Raw genomic sequence first — 18,760 nt, forward strand, 5'->3', positions numbered from 1 at the left:
CACCATTATGCGAAAGAGGACCCCCATGAAGAACAATGGCTACCAACTGGTGGATGACGTCACTAAGCCCAACCAGGGGCTTATCAGTAGGCTTCACCTACACCCGGACATAAGTAGTGCCTGGTACTTTAACGGTTCCGTATATGGTCAAACTGTTGCTGATGAGCGCATCAAATTTGACATTTATGACAACGTGAACAATGTTATTGAAGAATTCAGGCGCTTCAGAAGAACGGGGGTGAGTGGACGTTAAAGACATCATTACTACCATGTATGGACCCCATGTCACTGAAACATGGTATGATTCTAATAAAATAGTTCACGCTTCTGTATGTTACACAATTCTCTGTAATTCAAAAAACATTTGTAAATATATTCTATTATTTATTGTAATTATACCCTATAATTAACTAATAACGTTCGTTGATTTTTTTGTTTTAAACGATGCTTGATATATAACAGAAATGCACTTCTCGATACATTATTCTATGTAAGTATACTTTGTAAACGAATTAACAATGAAAGAGACTGTAAAAACAGCATATATATGTCAATCTTCAAACCAGACTATACATTATCTAGTGAGCGATAGAAAATGATTTACATATATCAGAAATGCACTTCTCGATACATTATTCGATATAAGTGAACCTGTAAACAAATAGTAATTAAAAAGTCTATAAAAAGGAATATAAATGTCAAACTGTAAAACAGACTATAAATCATATAGTATTGTTAGCATGTGGTCATTCACCTTGATAAATTGGATTATTTAAACCATCACAAACCACTAGTGAGACTATAGTCCTTATCTTATTTAAATGAAGTCAACATGTGTTTAGAATATGCAAATTTGCAAAAAAGTAACGTATAAACCTTTTCTGTAATAATAAAAACAAATAAATTATTTCTTTAATTGAATGTTTCTGTTAAAACGCTGATGTTTATTTGTCAATCCTTATATGTCATTGCTATTCATATCATACTCTTATTTGTTTTTCAAACAGAGTGGTCATTGTCTTAACTTGTGTGCTTGTTAATATAAATATATGTAGGTACACATGTAACTCAAAAAATATCCCATGCAGCTATCTACTTGCTTTTGATCTAAGAAATTATGCATTTATTTGAGATATAGATATAAATGTATATGGGAATGTTTTTGTGAGTGATTGTATATGTCAGTATTTATTTATATAGATGTAAATATATGTAAGTATATGTAAATAACTTGAAAACATGCTTTCATCTAAGACATTATGCTTTATAAGTATTTAAATGTCATTATGCGTAAGAATCGGGTGTTTTTTGTCTCATTCTCAATATCATACTATATGTTCTGCATTGGATGCGATAAGATGAATCACTACATATACAATAATACGTTCAAAACATTTATGTTGTAAAAGTCACTTCTTTAACACATATATGTAAAAAACCTGTTGTAAAATCATGTATTTTGATGTAAACAAACTGATTTGTTTGCTTGCAATCACGATCATTTGTTTTACCTTGCTATCCCTTTGTTTGTTTTTTTGTTCTTGTTTCTTTGTTTTTTTTTGTACTTAATTTGCTGAATTGCTTTCATCTTAAAATGCAGAAATTTAGAGTTAAAAATGATGTTGATGTATGCTGTATACCAATTAAACGTTTGTATGTATGTATGGACATCTTATGTCCTATAAGAGAAACCTACTGGACATGTTTTAAAATAGAAACTTACTGGACAAATCCACACAATAATATTTACACACCCTCCCTTTCTTTAAATGATTAAATTATGCACTCTGAATGTAAAAGGGCTAATCAATAAAGACAAACGCATTAAAATCTTCAAATGGTTAGACGAAAAAAAAAAAATATATGCCTACTACAAGAAAGTCACTTGACACATACTTTAACACAAACCTTAAAAGATGAATGGGACGGGGACATCTACCTCAGTGGACAATATACTAATAAACAAGGCATTGCCTTTCTGATAAAAAGTAACATAGGGATCACAGTTGATAATTTTAACGAAATAATAATTGGCAGACTAGCAAGTATAGATATCAAAATACATGAAACACAACTAACATTAATCAACGTTTACGGTCCTAACATAGATGATTCCACATTTTACGAAACATTACAATCTTTTATAATTAATAACCAAGATAAAAATATTATAATCGGTGGTGATTTCAATACTGTCCTGAACCCATTATTAGATAAAAAGAATGGAAACCTTTATACTCATCCTAAAAATAGAAATATTTTAAATAACATAATTGAAAACTACAATATGATAGATATCTGGCGTACAGTATACCCAAACGAAAGCAAATTCACCTGGCACTCAAACACAAAACCAACAATATTTTGTAGACTAGACTATTTTTTAATATCTGAATCTCTTTGCAACATTATTGACACATGTAACATAAAACCAGGATTTATGACTGATCACTCTCTAGTTGAACTTAAACTGCATAATATACAACCTGAAAGAGGCCCAGGATACTTTAAAATTAACAACAGCATCTTATTGGATACACAATATCAAACACAAATAAAACAGGAAATATTAAATACAGTTCAAAATAATAAAGATGCAAACCCAAACACCTTATGGGAAGTAATTAAAGGAAATATACGTAACACAACAATTAGATACACATCATTTAAACAAAAAGAAACACACAAACTTGAAACTAAAACCATCAAAACCATTGAAACACTTGAAAAACAATTGCATCAAACAAACACAAATGATACCACCGACATTGAAAATGAAATAACATTAAAAAAACAAATATTAGATGGAATCTATCATACACGTCTCAATGGAATTATACTAAGAGCGCGTGCACAGCATGTTGAACACAATGAAAAAAATACAAAATACTTCGCAAACATTGAAAAACGTAGAAGTGAACAAAAAACTGTACACAAATTAGTAGTCAAAGGCAAAGATATAACAAACATGACTCAAATACTAGAAGAACAACGTTTATTTTTCGAAACCCTCTATAAACGAAAAAATGTTGAAAATAACACCCTTTTTAAAAATACACATCACGCTTTAAACGAAGAGGAAAAACAACTGTGCGACGGATTGCTTAATGAATATGAATGTGGATTAGCCCTAAAAGATATGCAAAATAACAAAAGCCCAGGATCTGATGGCATCACAATCGAATTTTATAAAATATTCTGGAATGATATAAAAACACATCTAATTAATTCACTAAACTATTCATTTAACAACGAAAACTTAACTACGCTACAAAAACAAGGTATTATATCACTTATTCCAAAACCTGGAAAAAACTTAGAATCCTTATCAAACTGGCGCCCGATTAGTTTACTAAACAATGATTATAAAATTGCAACTAAAAGTATAGCAAACAGAATAAAAAAAATATTACCAGCAATCATTTCAAGATCTCAATCTGGTTTCATAAAAGGACGTTACATTGGTGAAAACGTTCGTCTTATCCAAGAATGCATAAACTATTTCAACAATTCAAATAATCCTGGTCTAATTTTCTTTGCAGACTTCGAAAAGGCATTCGATTCGCTTGATCATTCATTTATGTTCTCTTGCTTAGAAAATATGAACTTTGGTGAAAGTCTCATTCAATGGGTCAAACTATTTTATACCGATATTAACAGTTTAATCATTAACAATGGCTTCTTTTCAAACAGTTTTAACATCGAACGAGGGGTTCGACAAGGATGTCCACTCTCATCATCGCTATTTATTATCTGCATCGAGTATCTATCACATCACATCCAATCAAATAAACACATAAAAGGCATATCACTAGAACCTGACGAAGAAATCAAACAGTCCCTATTTGCTGACGATGCAACTTATTTTTTAAACGACACTTACGATTCTTTCCATAACCTAATAGAATCGCTAACCCTTTACGGAATGACATCGGGTCTGAAACTAAACAAAAGCAAATGTACTGTGCTACGAGTAGGTAAATTAAAACAAAATAATGTCCAATATAAAAAGAAATGAAATTTAATTGGACATCCGATGAAGCCACAACGTTAGGAATTACTTTCACAAATAATGAAAAAGATACAGTTCTTAAAAACATACTACCTAAATTACAGAATTTAAAAAACTGCTTAAAATCATGGCATCACCGTAAACTTACACTTATCGGAAAAAACACAGTATTGAAAACGTTTGCACTTCCTAAATTAATTTATGTATTAACAGTCCTCCCAAATCCACCAAATGATATTATTAACGATATAAAATCAGCAATATTTAATTTCATATGGGACGGTAAGCCTGATAAAATAAAACGAACTCAGTTAATTCAATCTGTAGAAAATGGAGGTATCCAATTAACGAACATTGACTCATTCTTGAATGCAATCAAATGCAGCTGGGTTAAAAGATACCTAGATAATGCCAATACAAGTAAATGGAAATTATTCTATCAGAAAATTCTAAAAAAATATGGTGACTCCTTCCTCTTTGAATGTAACATCAGCAATACTATCTTACATGAAATTGCAAACGAAAACATATTTCTGTCTGATGTTCTATCAGCATGGAGTGATGTCACTCATAACCTAGAAACCCAAACAAGCAGCAAAACTATTCTATGGAACAATAAAGACATAACTTCAAACAATAAGACGTTTTTCTATAAAGATTGGTTTGAACGAAGCATTAAATATGTGGACCAATTATATGACTACAGAATTAAGGATTTCTACTCTTTTAATGATATATGCTACATATACGGAATACCTTCAAATAATTTTTTGAAGTACTACACATTAATCAAAAGCATACCCAAACATATTAAATCTGAAATCAATACAAATAATACACCATGTACTCAAACAACATTCGTAGAAAATATAGTTGGAAGAAAAAACAAAACAAATAAAATATTTTACACACTACAAATTAAAAACCCTACAGAAAACTCAAAAACCCAAAATAAATGGCAAGTCCTTTTCGGAGTACATGAACTTAATTGGAAACACATATTTACCATGCCATATAAAGCAACTATTGAAAGCACTCTGAGAAATTTTCAATATAAATACATTCATAGAATTATAGCTACAAATAAATATCTCTTTAAATGCAAATTATCTAATTCAAATCTGTGTGACTTCTGCAGTGAAAACATCGAAACTATAGAACACCTGTTTTGGGAGTGCAAACACATCCAGCCTATTTGGAATCAATTAACATCTTTTCTTGAACAACAGCAACTAAACGTTAAACTATCTTTCTTAAATGTAAATTTCGGAATTTACTCATTGAAATCAAAAGATTGTAATAATATTGTGAATTTTATTCTTATAATGATGAAATTGTTCATCTTTAACATGAAGTTCAAAAAAGAAGTACCAAATTTTAATTGTTTTATCCATAGTCTCAAACTTAAAGTCCAGATTGAGAAAGAAATAGCCCTCAGTAATGACACATTACAAAACTTTGAACAAAAATGGAATCGGATTAAATTCTCATGATGTTTGTCCACTTATATACATTTCACTCTAATGTAAGTTTATCTTTCTAAAATATTTTTGTATGTTTTTTTTTTTCAATCTTATAAGATCATTTTGAATATACAACGAAACACACAAGTCCAGTATGCTTTCTTCCGACTTTATACAACTCATTATTTTTCATAACAATTCTTCTATTATTTTTTTTCTTTTCTCTTTAAAAAAAATTAGCATATCTTGTATAACATGTCTGAACTTTATTGCTTTGTACAATCACTATGTTGTATATATTCATGTATACATTGTATGTATTATATTGAATAAAAAAAAAAAAAGTGTCGTCCCGGATTAGCCTGTGAAGTCTGCACAGGCTAATCAGGGACGACACTTTACGCTTTTTTATAGTATTTTTCGTTTAACGGAAGTCCCTTCTACACGAAAATCCAGTTAAGGCGGAAAGTGTCATCCCTGATTAGCCTGTGCAGACTGCACAGGCTAATCTGGGACTACACTTTAAGCACATGCATTATGCCCAGTTTTCTCAGAACGCGACTCATATATTTCCCAAATGACTGCTTAGAATTCCACATTGAAAGGAAAACATTTTTTTTTTAATTGCAACATTTTATTTTTCATTTTCCTATCCAGCTTATAAGTTTAACCTTAATAAATTTAATACTTAAATTCTCAATTTCAAGTATTTGTTTGCAAAAAAAACAAAAACAACACTACTTTACCAATTTAAGTGAAAATAAAACGCAATTTTCACAATGAAAAGGGCCTTGGCACCATTTACAAAATGTTTTTAAAAAAAAGATTGACCCTCAAATGTCAGCACTTCATGTAGTAAAACTAAATTGGCACTTAAGTTTTCTGTTTAAATTTAAAATGAAGAAGTATTTTGCTTTTTTAATTGAAATATATGCAAGTTACAAGTTTCTTTTATATTAAAGAATATCGCTTAAAATCAGATTTATTTGTGGCAACATGGAAGAACTTAAGAAAACTTTTCAGAACCATTTAGCTTCTGATATAGAGAAGAGGAAAATATGTGGTAGAGCTCCCCCTTAAATAGGCGGCAATACATAATTAATAGATGTCGAATAATGTAGTTCTCACACTGTATGTTTTTGCCTGTATGTTTTTGAGTTTATCTTTTTCATGGCCTAATTTACAATCATGTCTACTTTACATGTTTCTTTCATAAAACATCAGTATTATTAATAAAATACAAAATTTGACATTTCTAACATGCACATAAACCCTTTCCCGCTCAGAAGTAAATTGACAATGGCTGTATGCAACCAGCATACAACCAGAACAGTCTGCGAGTAACTGGCAATCTGTTCAGGTTTTATGCTGTTTGCTGCTCATTAGTATCTTAGGGATGGAATTGAAGGCTTTAAAACTTGAATCTAATAAGAAAGGTCTTTAAATAAAGTACTTGTCTAAGGGACTACAAATGGGCCAAAATGCGTACCTGAGCAGAAAAGGCTTATCATTTTGAAGGTGACGTCTAACCTTGTGCCCTTTTTGCATATGTCTCTCAGTAGAGGCAAGTGTATCAACTGACAGGGTACAGGCTTCTTCAACAATGATGAAGAATGCTACACCTTCCTTACCCCTGGACTGGAACTCCCTGTATCTCTCCAATATCTGGTCAGCCTAGGAAAAGTATTGAGAAATTTGAAATAGACAGCTGTATCTCATTCCTAAATATTCACCAGATACAAGATTTTAGCATAAAAACACCGGATATGTATCTTTTTTTTTAAAGAATTTGAAATAATGTGCATGGGTTTCACTAAATGTTAAAAATTGATGTTTGTTAGAAAGTTCTTACAAATAATGAAACAATTTATGAAAAACATGCACGTTCTCTTGAGTGAATGGTTGTTATCTTACAGGGCAACTTACTTCTTTATTATGATATAAGCCTGCACAAATCAATTATCAATAATTTCACTTCCAATCAAAGAAAAACATATGTACAGTGGTCTCTTGACAACTAAAACCAGTGTTGATTCTGAGCAGAAGACAAAAAGGCATACTGCATCACTGCTGCCCTACAACATGCTAGGAAACGGACAATACAGTTAAGCCTTGCTCTGGGAAAATGGGGCTTAATGCATGTGCATAAAGAGTCGTCCAAGGTTAGCCTGTGCAGTCTGCACAGGTTAATCAGGGACAACACTTTCCACCTTAACTGGAATTTTAATACGACGAAACTTCCATCAAGAGACTGCACAGGCTTATCTGGGGTGAAACTTTACCCCATTTCTTAAGCCCCGTTTTCCCAGAGGAGATTCATCTGTTTGAATTTTTCAATGTTTTTACCAGTTTATCACAGAAGTAATTTAACCTACTGACACTTTTGCACTACAAGCTTACCCAATAAAGTTGACGACGGATGTCATATGATGAATCTTACCCAATCTAAACCAATTACTAGTACCAGAAGCGCTTACACCAGTAACTGCCAACTATGCTGCTGGTAGGGGAGAACGGCTGTGGAAATAATTGAATGACAAAACACCATACAAGTTGTGTTTCATGTCCAGGGAGGGAGCATACAAACCCTAGATAAAGAGTACCTACATAGCTCACCTGGTGCCAGTTGTTCTAACACTTTGTTTAAGGTTGGAGGCTTATTTCTTTTTTATAACAAACATAAAAGCTTAATCATGCATATCTAGTTAATAGTTTTAGCTGCATTTGGATGGTGATCAATTCAGCAAGGAGCATCAAGTGTGTGTGTATTAGAGAAATAACAATTGGTCTTTTTTAATAACAAGAGGGCGAATTTTATGGGGAAAATAAGCAAACAATTGAGTGTTCATTCGGTTCCACAATTACCCCATAAGGATAACTTATTGACCCTGGTATTGATGCTTTTTAGAAGACTGACACTCAAACAATTTTCAAACTCAAGATATAATTATAAAAATGTAAGTCATGAAAATGGACAAAAAAAATGTGATGTATGGTATTTACAAAGTTTCACTTTAGACATATCAAAGCAACTTCCTGGTGGCTTTTTTTTCAACCTACCAAAACTATTTTCAAACTCATCCCGGATAACATTAAAACAAAATTTTCTGATCAACTTTAATTATGATTTAGACAAAAAATTGGCTACTTATGGGTTAACAATGTTTCACTATAGCCATACATTGAAAAATGCCCATCCCTGTTGGCCATGTTCAGGATTTTTGGGTAAAAAAAAGTATAGAGTGTTAACAAGCATTTCTTTAATTTGACCAAGTACCCTAAATCTTGACCTCAAATGACTCATTTTCAAACTGCCGAGATATCAATCGGACAAATGTTTTGACCAAGTTTCGTGAAGATTGGAAAATAAATTACCTCTATTGTATGAACAAGGTAAATGCTGTCGACGGACGACAAACAGCGATTGATAGGAAAAGGGTGATCACAAAAGCTCACAATAATCATGTAGTGATCAGGTGAGCTAAGAACTGGGCCACAGTATGTACAAGTCTCACCTGTTCTGGTGTGAAAGCCTGCAGCAGTGTTTGTGGAGGGCGGACCAGGGTGAAGTCTTGAGCAGGACACACACAGGGGAAGGCAAACCAATAGTAGAAATGGTACTTCTTGATGTCCTGCCAGGATAACAAAGACACATTCTTGACAAGGACAAACATGTGTCTGATTACCAAGGCCACATGGGAAGACAAACCAATAGTAGAAATGATACTTCTTAATGTCATTCCAGGATAACAAAGACACATTTTTGACAAGGACAAACATGTGTCTGATTACCAAGGCCACAGGGGAAGGCAAACCAATAGTAGAAATGATACTTCTTAATGTCCTTCCAGGATAACATAGACACATTTTTGACAAGGACAAACATGTGTCTGATTACCAAGGCCACATGGGAAGGCAAACCAATAGTAGAAATGATACTTCTTTATGTCCTTCCAGGATTACAAAGACACATTCTTGACAAGGACAAACATGTGTCTGATTACCTAGGCCACAGGGGAAGGCAAACCAGTAGTAGAAATGATACTTCTTGATGTCCTGCCAGGATAACAAAGACACATTTTTGACAAGGACAAACATGAGACTGATTACCAAGGCCACAGGGGAAGGCAAACCAATCGTAGAAGTGGTACTTCTTGATGTCCTGCCAGGATAACAAAGACATGTTTTTGACAAGGACAAACATGTGTCTGATAACCTAGGCATCTTATTCAGAATATGAGTCACATCATGAGAAAATGGGTTTTATGCCATATGCAGCCAGCAAAGCTCCAGACCAGCGTGCGCATTTGCACAGTCTGATCATGAGCTACTATGACCGCTATTGAGACCCCAAAACCTTATGTGACTTTATTACAGACAGGGTAGCTTCTTGCCAGACTATGCGCATGCATATGTAATAAGACCCATTTTCGCATGATGTGTCTCATATGCCATATGAATGATGAATGATTGCTTTTTTCTTAACAAACTCAAAAATACTCCAGCTCAGCATGTCTGTCCACTTAAAAAAAGGAATTGATGACCTTTTAAAAAGCCACTTTGCTCTAAAAACAAATTTTCTATAAATGTATGCATCCAAAACTCTTTATTAATATACAAATTGATAAAAAAAAATTTTGTTACAAGTAAAAACTCATTTTCTATATATGATTATGTCTAAAACTCAATCGTCTTCACAAACTGTAGCCTACAACTTTGGCATAAAACTTAATTTATACAACACCCTATGATATTTACTAAGGCATCATTCAAAAGATGAAAACAAAGGAACAATGCTGAAACCACACAAGTCATTGTATTGAAAGTTTCACAGTCCATATTTTGTTACATACAAACTCAAAATAATAAATTTTAAACCGAACCAATGTCATCCATGTGTGTTTGTGTCTCTACAAGCATACAGATTTTATTACAAGCCAATATAAATTCAAATTTTCTACTTACTGCGAATGTTAGTAGCAGAAGCCTGGAGAGTTGTGTTGTGTTCTCTAGTGCAGCTCCAGATGTGATTGCTTTCCACACCTGCATACAAATGAGTCGTGTTCTAAGAAAACTGGGCATAATGCATGTGCATAAAGTGTCTCCCAGATTAGCCTGTGCAATTTGCAGGGCTAAATGCATGTGCTTAAATGTGCTAATCTGGGAAAAAACTTTACCCACATTCATTGAGCGGGTTGCACGATTTACCCAAATACACCCAAATACGCTCAAAATACCCAAATAATATACCCAAATACTCATTATTTTGACACATGGCATGTCTGTCCATATTTTTGGACTTTTTTAATCAAGTGAAGCAATATTAAGAAAAACGTAATATCTTAATATCTTAACCCTATCCCTTTCTTAATAAAAAATATGGACAAACATGCCATAATGAGTCTAAATTATAATTATTTGGGTATTTTGAGTGTATTTGGGTGTATTTGGGTGTATTTGGGTAAATCTTGCTGCCGCATTCAGACCCATTTTCTCAAAGCAAGGCTCATTAGGAATATATTCCTTTGGCCATTGGGATTGATAAATCAAAAGTAAATAAATTAACCCTTTACCACTTATATACGTATTTTTACGCATTCATAGTCCCTAAGAAAGATATATTTATTCAAAGACCTTTCTTACTAGATTTTAAAGGCTTCATTTCCAACCCTTAGATACTGATGAGTTACTTGCAGGCTGTTCTGGTTTTATGCTGTTTGCACATAGCCATTTTGCATTGCCTCTGAGTGAGGGTTAACAACCATGTTATGGGCCATTTTCAGTTGACAGTTTTAATCAAGCTTTTGCAAAATTTTGTCAAAGGATATGTCACTTCTCCCTACATAGGCTAAAATGGGCCATTATATAGATGATTAAGAGAGGCAAAAGTGGTGTCAACATTGGTTTTACCAGAGCTCCAGATAAGGGCCGTACAGCCGTAAATACGCATTTTTCATGAAGATTTACGCATTTATTTTTATAAACTGGATGTACAATTACGACATTAATATCCATTTTACGCATTTACGAAAAAAATCTAGCCGTACCGATACGTCTGCGTCAGCGCTGCGTGATTTGTTGGTCTCTAACCTAACGGCGCTTTTCGTTTATTTAAATTACCGAAAAATTGTAGACTGGGGTCATATATTATTGTCTATTCTGTCGCGTGATTTCCTGTAACTTGTAAATCTGTCAAAAACGATATGTCTGCGCGCAATTGAATGCCGGCTTAACCGGAATTGGCTCAAAACAACACTTTGTTGTCATATAATGACTACATACTGTGTCTTCTAACCATCCTGACATTAAATCTGTAAACCCAGAAAAAGACATTGTCACCCCGAACTAAACGATTTGATTGCATCGGTGGCGTAAAACGTTAGAAAACACGATCGGAAACGGATGAGACAGTGAAATAAGTGTTCATTTACTTAGCTTACTAATTGGCTTGTGTTTTTTTTGTCAAGAAAAATGAAGAAATAGTATTAGTCATGTGTTTTAATGTGTAGTTGTATTAGCATCATAATTCAGAATGGAAAACCTAATACAGTAACTGTTTAAGAAGCTACATATATTCATTATAATTGTTGCAAATGTTTCTGTAAAGTCAGTTATACACCCTTCAATATCCAAGAACACGGGTAGTACAGTACCACCTGTATTTTTGGATATGGTAGTACAGGTACTAATTGATTTTAAGCGTTACTCCTTATCTTTCTGTCAGTGGCAGTACCGTTACTTATTTCACAAATCCTTATCTGGAGCTCTGTTTTACGTATATGGATTCTATCTTGCAATCAGGAATTTGTGTGTAATCTTTCAAAGTTATGTTTTACTGATACTTAGCAAAGCTACCAATTACTGGTTCTACCAAGGTAATAGAGTAAGAGGTGGCTCAATTACTGGTTCTATCTTGGCGAAAAGCTTGAAGGTGTCTCAATTACTGGTTCTACATTTACAATGGCAAAAAGCTTGAAGGTGTCTCAATTAATGGTTATACCAAGGAAGCAGGATTGAAGGTGTCCTAAATACTGGTTCCACCATGGCAAAAGACTTGAAGGTGTCTCAAATACTTTTTCTAGCAAGGTAATAGACTTGAAGGTGTCTCAAATATTGGTTCTACCAATGTAATAGATTTGAAGGTGTCTCAAATACTGGTTCTACCAAGGTAATAGACTTGAATAGACTTGAAGGTGTCCTAAATACTGGTTCCACCAAGGCAATAAACTTTCAGGTGTCTCCAATACTGGTTCTACCATTCTGCAAGCAACGGTTAAGGGTTTGAAAGCTCAATTAGCCACAAGGTTCGACTCAAGCTCAAAGGGTGTTTTTTTGTCAAAAGGTCACTTTAGCCTGGGCTGTCATATTATCCCTGTTACATATTTTCAATGTAGCATGTATTATATGTACAAATTATACTTAATAGTAAATAGTAGTTTAATTAAAAAAATTGTTTCTGTACTTAATAGAACCAGTTAACCCTACAATTTTGTTAATGTATTACAAACTTCAAATAAAATATGCATTATTATCATGAGATCAAATAAAATAAGGGTATTGTTGGAATCAAAAAGTGCAAGGTGGGACATTAGGGAAGAATGGTGCTACGCCCTTAGGCTGTGCTGGAGCACTTAAATTATCATGACATGATTGACAGCTTGTTTGTTTCATGGGGAAAAAGCACTTCTCAACATTATGAGTCACCGGTAAACTTGAGCCTTGAATACTTTATGAATATAATCAGACTAGTACATGTAGTTGTACTTTTCTGTGGACTTTAAATGAAATATCTTCCTGTTTGATGAGATGTGTGAATACTATAATTCAAAGAGTACAACATTGTGCAATCACAGATATTTACAAAGTTCAACATTTATAGTCTTATAACACAAGAGGGCCAGAGGCCCACTGTCGCTCACCTGAGACTTCAGGGAACTCAAGTGCTCTGGGCAACTTTTGAGATATTTCTGAAGCCATTTTCAATCTTGGCCAAAATATCAAATCAAGAGTTAGAACAAATGTTCTTACAAGTTTCATGAGGATTGGACAATAATTGTGACTTCTAGAGTGTTAGCAAGATTTTACTATAGCCATAAAGGTAAAAATGCCCAGCCGCCTGGTGGCCATGTTTTTCAACCATTCGCAACCATTTTCGAACTCATCCGAGACATCACTGGGACAAATCTTCTGACCAAGTTTCATGAAGATGAAGATCGGACATAAATGTGGCCTCTAATGGGTGAACATGGCAAATGCTGAGAACGCACGACAGACAGTGCACAGCAGACAAAAGGTGATCACAAAAGCTCACCATAAGCATGATCGTCATGTTGTGCTTAGGTGAGCTAAAAACAACAAGCTGGGCAGACATTAGTACATACATATATAGATTTTTCTTGCTAAAAGGCATTCTGCCCAACATAGAAACCTGAAGAATAAAACAATTTCTGATTTGGCAATAAACAATATAATATTTTCAAGGCAAAAATTTAAAATAATAGCTTTTTAAAGGAATTTGTTTATTTGGATTAGAGGTGGAAACTATTATTTTCATGATAGAAAACTTAAAAATAATCTAATCGTATAAGTACAATTTCGGATGGTCATTAGCCACATACATGTGTATTCTATACATCAGCAAATTTATGTTCTTGCCGCATTTTGGCTTTTTCATAGAGTTTAATAACAAAAGTTTAAGATGAATTATTCTTTACAACGTTATATGTTGGCTTAATTGGCAAATGACCCATGGGGTATCAAGAGAGTTCACAGTTATTTTTCTTTAATTTGAGCTATTAACCTAGTTTTAGTTCCCATGTGACCCAGTTTTGAACTCAACCGCAACATCATTGGGATAGAAATTCTGAATAAGGTTCATGACAACTGGTAATAAATGCAGCTTCTAGTGTTGACAAAAGATGACACACCATGCACAAGAAATGACGGACAAAATGTGATAATAAAAGCCCACCATGAGCGCAATATACTCTTAAACGTGCTCAGGTGAGCATAAAATGAATAAATTTACCAACCTGAGCACAAATGTAGGTCCGCGTGGCATAGTGGATATGGTGTCCCCCTAGCTACCGGGTTCCATCCCCACTTTGAGAGCGTTCTTTAGATCTTCCCAAAAGACACCAAGTACTGGTTCTACCCAGGAAATAGACTAGAGATCATTTCAATAAGCCTTAGGCTTTCAATGCAATCAAGCTTAAATAAATAGGTTTAAACTAACCTGAGCTCCCTCCTGGTCCAGCAGCTGTTTCTTGTCTGTGTTCTTGAAGTCCTCAAGGGTGTTCTTGTTGTACAGATGGCCCTCCGCACGGAAATACTGGCTGGGAGTCTTACTGGACCTACAAGCACATACATGCAGGGCTCAGTTTTCCATCAGCCAAATTAACCAATGACTCCAAACTGACCCATCTGGTTAAAGGAAATCTAGTAAATACCCAATCAACAAGAATTTTGTTGTTTCCAGGAAAATTTGGATGACACAAATTTTGAGCCAGGTTATAACTCCAGAGTTTGCATGGGAAATAAATCCAGGCAAATACAGGTATAGGCCATTATAGAGAGAGAGGATATTAACTAAGTATTTGAAAAAGGAAAACTTTGTGAAGCTAACAAGCAGATGAGCACATGGCTTGCCAAATGCTTCATGATAATTGTCAAAACAAGAGGTCGGAAGTTTAAAGGTAACACACCTGAGACCTGAAGAAACTGAACTGTTTTGATCAGTTTTTTTTTAATGTTTAGATGTGTTTAGAATTCAGACTGGATATCTTTTTTATGAGCATGTTTCGTGATGATTAAGACAAAAAATGTGACTTCTGAGGTGTTAAGAAGGTTTCTATATAGCTATATTAGGACGACTACCCCTCCCCCAGGTGGCAATGTGTATCAACAGACAGGAACCAATTTGAAACTCTACCAAGATATAATGCTCTTACTCTGACTAAGATTCCTGAAGATTGGGCTATCAATGTGATCTCTTGTGTTTTCAAAAGGTTTCACTATAGAGATACATAGAAAACTGCCCCGCCCCTGGCGGCCATGTTTGTCAATTTACTATAACCATTTTTTTTTAATCAGTCGAGATATAATTGGGTCAAATTTTCTGTACACGAGGTTTGGTTGATAAATGATTACAATTTAAATGTTGACACTACAGACGATGAACAACAGACATAAAGAATTATTCTCTAAGTATTTAAATTTAGAAGATAATTTTTTATGTTAAGAACACTTTTAAAAAGTAACCCATTGATGCTGGTTTTGCAATACCAAGTCTTTGTTTATAATATAGATGGTTTCTTTGGTGGCATGGGTCAGTGGCTTTTATGCCACAGAAATAATTTAAAATTGAAATTTCTTACATATCAAATGATGAATGTTCTAAGCTCATTCTGCAAGGCATTCCACTGGCATCCCCTGAGAATAGAAATTACAGTACCGATAGATTGTTATTGCATAAATCATGACTCAGTTATAAAAATAGTGATAACAAAACAATAGACAAGCTACCAGTTAAATAAAAATGGTTACAAATTAAATTCAAAGTATTTTAAAGCATAAAAAAATGAGTATACATCTTTTCATAAAATCAATATTTTGTTTCATAGTACAGGCATTTATTAACCCAATCAAAAGCAATTCCACAATATTTTGCTGCAAAAAAATAAAATAAACAAAGTCAATGATCAAAACTTCAAAACAAGTAATAACTTCCATACAAAGTGTTTTTTTCGTTCAAATGTGGGTCCTGTAGTGGAACCCATCCCCAATGGAATTAAGTATTTATTTTTCCCAAATGGGACCTAAACAAGAGATGTGTTTGTCAGAAACACAATGCCCCCTATTGCGCCGCTTTGAAATAAAATTTTAATACCGGGGTATATCATTTGGCAGGTTTAGAAATTATCGGACGGACGGATGGACGGACAGACTGATGAACAGTTCAACTGCTTTATACCACCCTACCAGGGGCAATAAAAATCTGAATTGAAGGTTTCCAAAAAATAATCTTTTGTTTTATAAGTCTCAACATGTCATTCATCTATTAATAAGTTGAACCTTAGTAAATATAATATTGAAATCACTTTAAGTATCAATTATAAGGTATTTGTAAGCAGAAAGTCAACAACATTAATTTCCCGATTTAAGTCGGTATATTTAAGACGCGATATTTCCCAATCCAAAGCGACCTGGACTCATTCCCGAAATGGTGGAAAAAACACTGTGTCAAAGCGATATTAATCAAAACAATACCATTATAATATGATGCATTTATGGGCCTGGCAGAATCGTCTAAACCATAAACATTGACTTTGTTGTGACACAGCTGATGCCAGAAGCCTCCATCCAGAAAACTGCTGAAAGGTGCAAACTGAAGAGGCATGGTTCGGTTGTCAGCCATCGTACTCCTCTGAAGAAAATTAATTCTGTTGATAAAAATAGTCATTTTTAAAGTGTCATTTATTACTAGTTAAGTTGCATGATGAAGGCATTTTAAATTAACTTTTCAATTAAAAATTTAATCTATTCTTCACACCCCAGCATTTGCGTCCAAGCCAGGCTAAAGCGCACTATATAGGCAGGTTTAAGTTCAGTAAGCAAGTTTTTCAGGAATAGCTTGAGGGAAACCATTCAAACTAATAACATTTAATGATATTACAAAATATATCTTCAACAAATAGACTAGCCCATTATATTGAAAAGTTATACAATATGGATTAAATTAACAAACTTAAATATACAAACACTTGACTATAAAATAGCTGTATATTTGTACAGAGCATAATTTGAATCCTTTCAATATTTTTTTAGAGTTGCTCTTCTGGCATATTTCTCGAAGTAATCAAATTATCAATTATCACGCAATTATTCTTAAAATATTGATAAAATAATTAGATTATGGCAGTCTGCACTTAATGAACAGTCTTTATAATTGTATATTTTTAATTCCTTGAATACTGATTAAGAATATGTCACATACAATTTTTTAAAAAGGGCTGCTAAAAACATGTAAATATTGAATAGAGTAATAGCCATCTGCTCTTACTCATAACTTTCTCTATCAATAAATGTTTTTTATGGTTTGATTCCTTTATTTCTATGAATCCCTTAATCTCATAGTATAGGTCCTCCTCATAGCATCACGCCTTTAACAAAAAACCTTCAAGAAGTGCCGGAAAGTGAATGCTTTTTCAATTTTTAGAAGTTGACATTTATTTGATGGTACATGTAATCCAGGACTCAGTATTACGACGATGATTCTTGTGATTTCTGGTGTTAGTTGGAAAGAAGGTAATGTTTATGCCAGGGTGATGCTATGATTTTTAATAAGTAACACACAATTATGTTAGTTTGTTTATGGATTAATAGTAGCTCTGTCAAATGTTTTATATGCGCGCTTATTTTTAAATAAAATGTAAAAATATTTTAAGAACAACATGAGCAAGAGTTTCGTGTTTCCATTAAGTTACTTTTTAAAAAACAAGCACATGCACATAGTAGTAAATCTTAGCAACCAATCAGAAGGGCCGATACTACGAGAAAATTGTACATCCAGCAGATTACTACCGGGAATCTAAGTCAAGCCAGTATTTTGTCAAAACATTGCCGATTTAAATGCAGTTTTCGTTGTTATGTCCAAGAATACACATTTAACTATAGATTGACATATAAAACATGCGTATTTTTGTATTTGTTCACTTCCAAAATTTGTATGTATTCATGAAGAGGGCTGATACTACATGTAGGATAGACATGCCAGTTATTTTCACCAGAGGGCAACAAAGATAAATATCTTGTACTTTGATTTCACAGTCTGTTAATTTGAATAACTTTGTTTGCAATTTCAATCAAAACCAAAAAGTAAACATTCATCAAATTGTTCATGTTCATATTGAAGCAGTTGATGAAAATGTTGATTCTTTGAGCACTTTACTGCAAGTTGTAACTCACTTTCAGTTTGCAATTTTAATCACTTTCATTTTAGCTAACAAATTTTAACAATCAATACAAACCAGTGAAACACACACCGTATACAGGTATAAACAATATAGTATCTTTTCTTAAAATCGAAACTAGTTATCATTAAATGAAAGCATTTATTATTGTTTACGTAAAACAAATCTAGTGTTTTTTGGCATATGACATATTGAGCGATTTCCGGTTCGAAATATTAGGGTACGAATTTATCGTTACTTGATTAATTGTTGAAGTCAATTTATTAATCGACTATATTTTGGAATGACAATGTATCACCGTATTAAGTTAAGTA

General features: G+C 33.4%; 1 protein-coding gene across 3 annotated transcripts in view; it reads right to left on the minus strand.

Annotated features, from left to right (window-relative positions):
- LOC127880971 (ubiquitin-like modifier-activating enzyme ATG7) overlaps positions 1-18,673 on the minus strand; it is a 40,648-nt gene extending 21,975 nt beyond the window's left edge. Inside the window, exons 1-7 of one of the 3 annotated variants that reach the window (XM_052428514.1) lie at positions 18,602-18,673; positions 16,744-16,900; positions 15,852-15,906; positions 14,711-14,828; positions 10,441-10,518; positions 8,991-9,107; positions 7,006-7,149 (exon numbers count right to left, since the gene is read on the minus strand). In XM_052428514.1, coding sequence (XP_052284474.1) covers positions 7,006-7,149; positions 8,991-9,107; positions 10,441-10,518; positions 14,711-14,828; positions 15,852-15,906; positions 16,744-16,891 — 660 coding nt within the window. In that variant the 5' untranslated portion in view covers positions 16,892-16,900; positions 18,602-18,673. Of the gene's footprint in view, positions 1-7,005; positions 7,150-8,990; positions 9,108-10,440; positions 10,519-14,710; positions 14,829-15,851; positions 15,907-16,743; positions 16,901-18,503 lie in introns of all 3 variants that reach the window. The other 2 variants (XM_052428492.1, XM_052428503.1) reach the window with 2 other exon arrangements.
- Between the last annotated feature and the right edge of the window lie 87 nt (positions 18,674-18,760).

This window comes from Dreissena polymorpha, chromosome 1 (genome assembly GCF_020536995.1).
Source record: "Dreissena polymorpha isolate Duluth1 chromosome 1, UMN_Dpol_1.0, whole genome shotgun sequence".
Lineage (NCBI taxonomy): Eukaryota > Metazoa > Mollusca > Bivalvia > Myida > Dreissenidae > Dreissena > Dreissena polymorpha.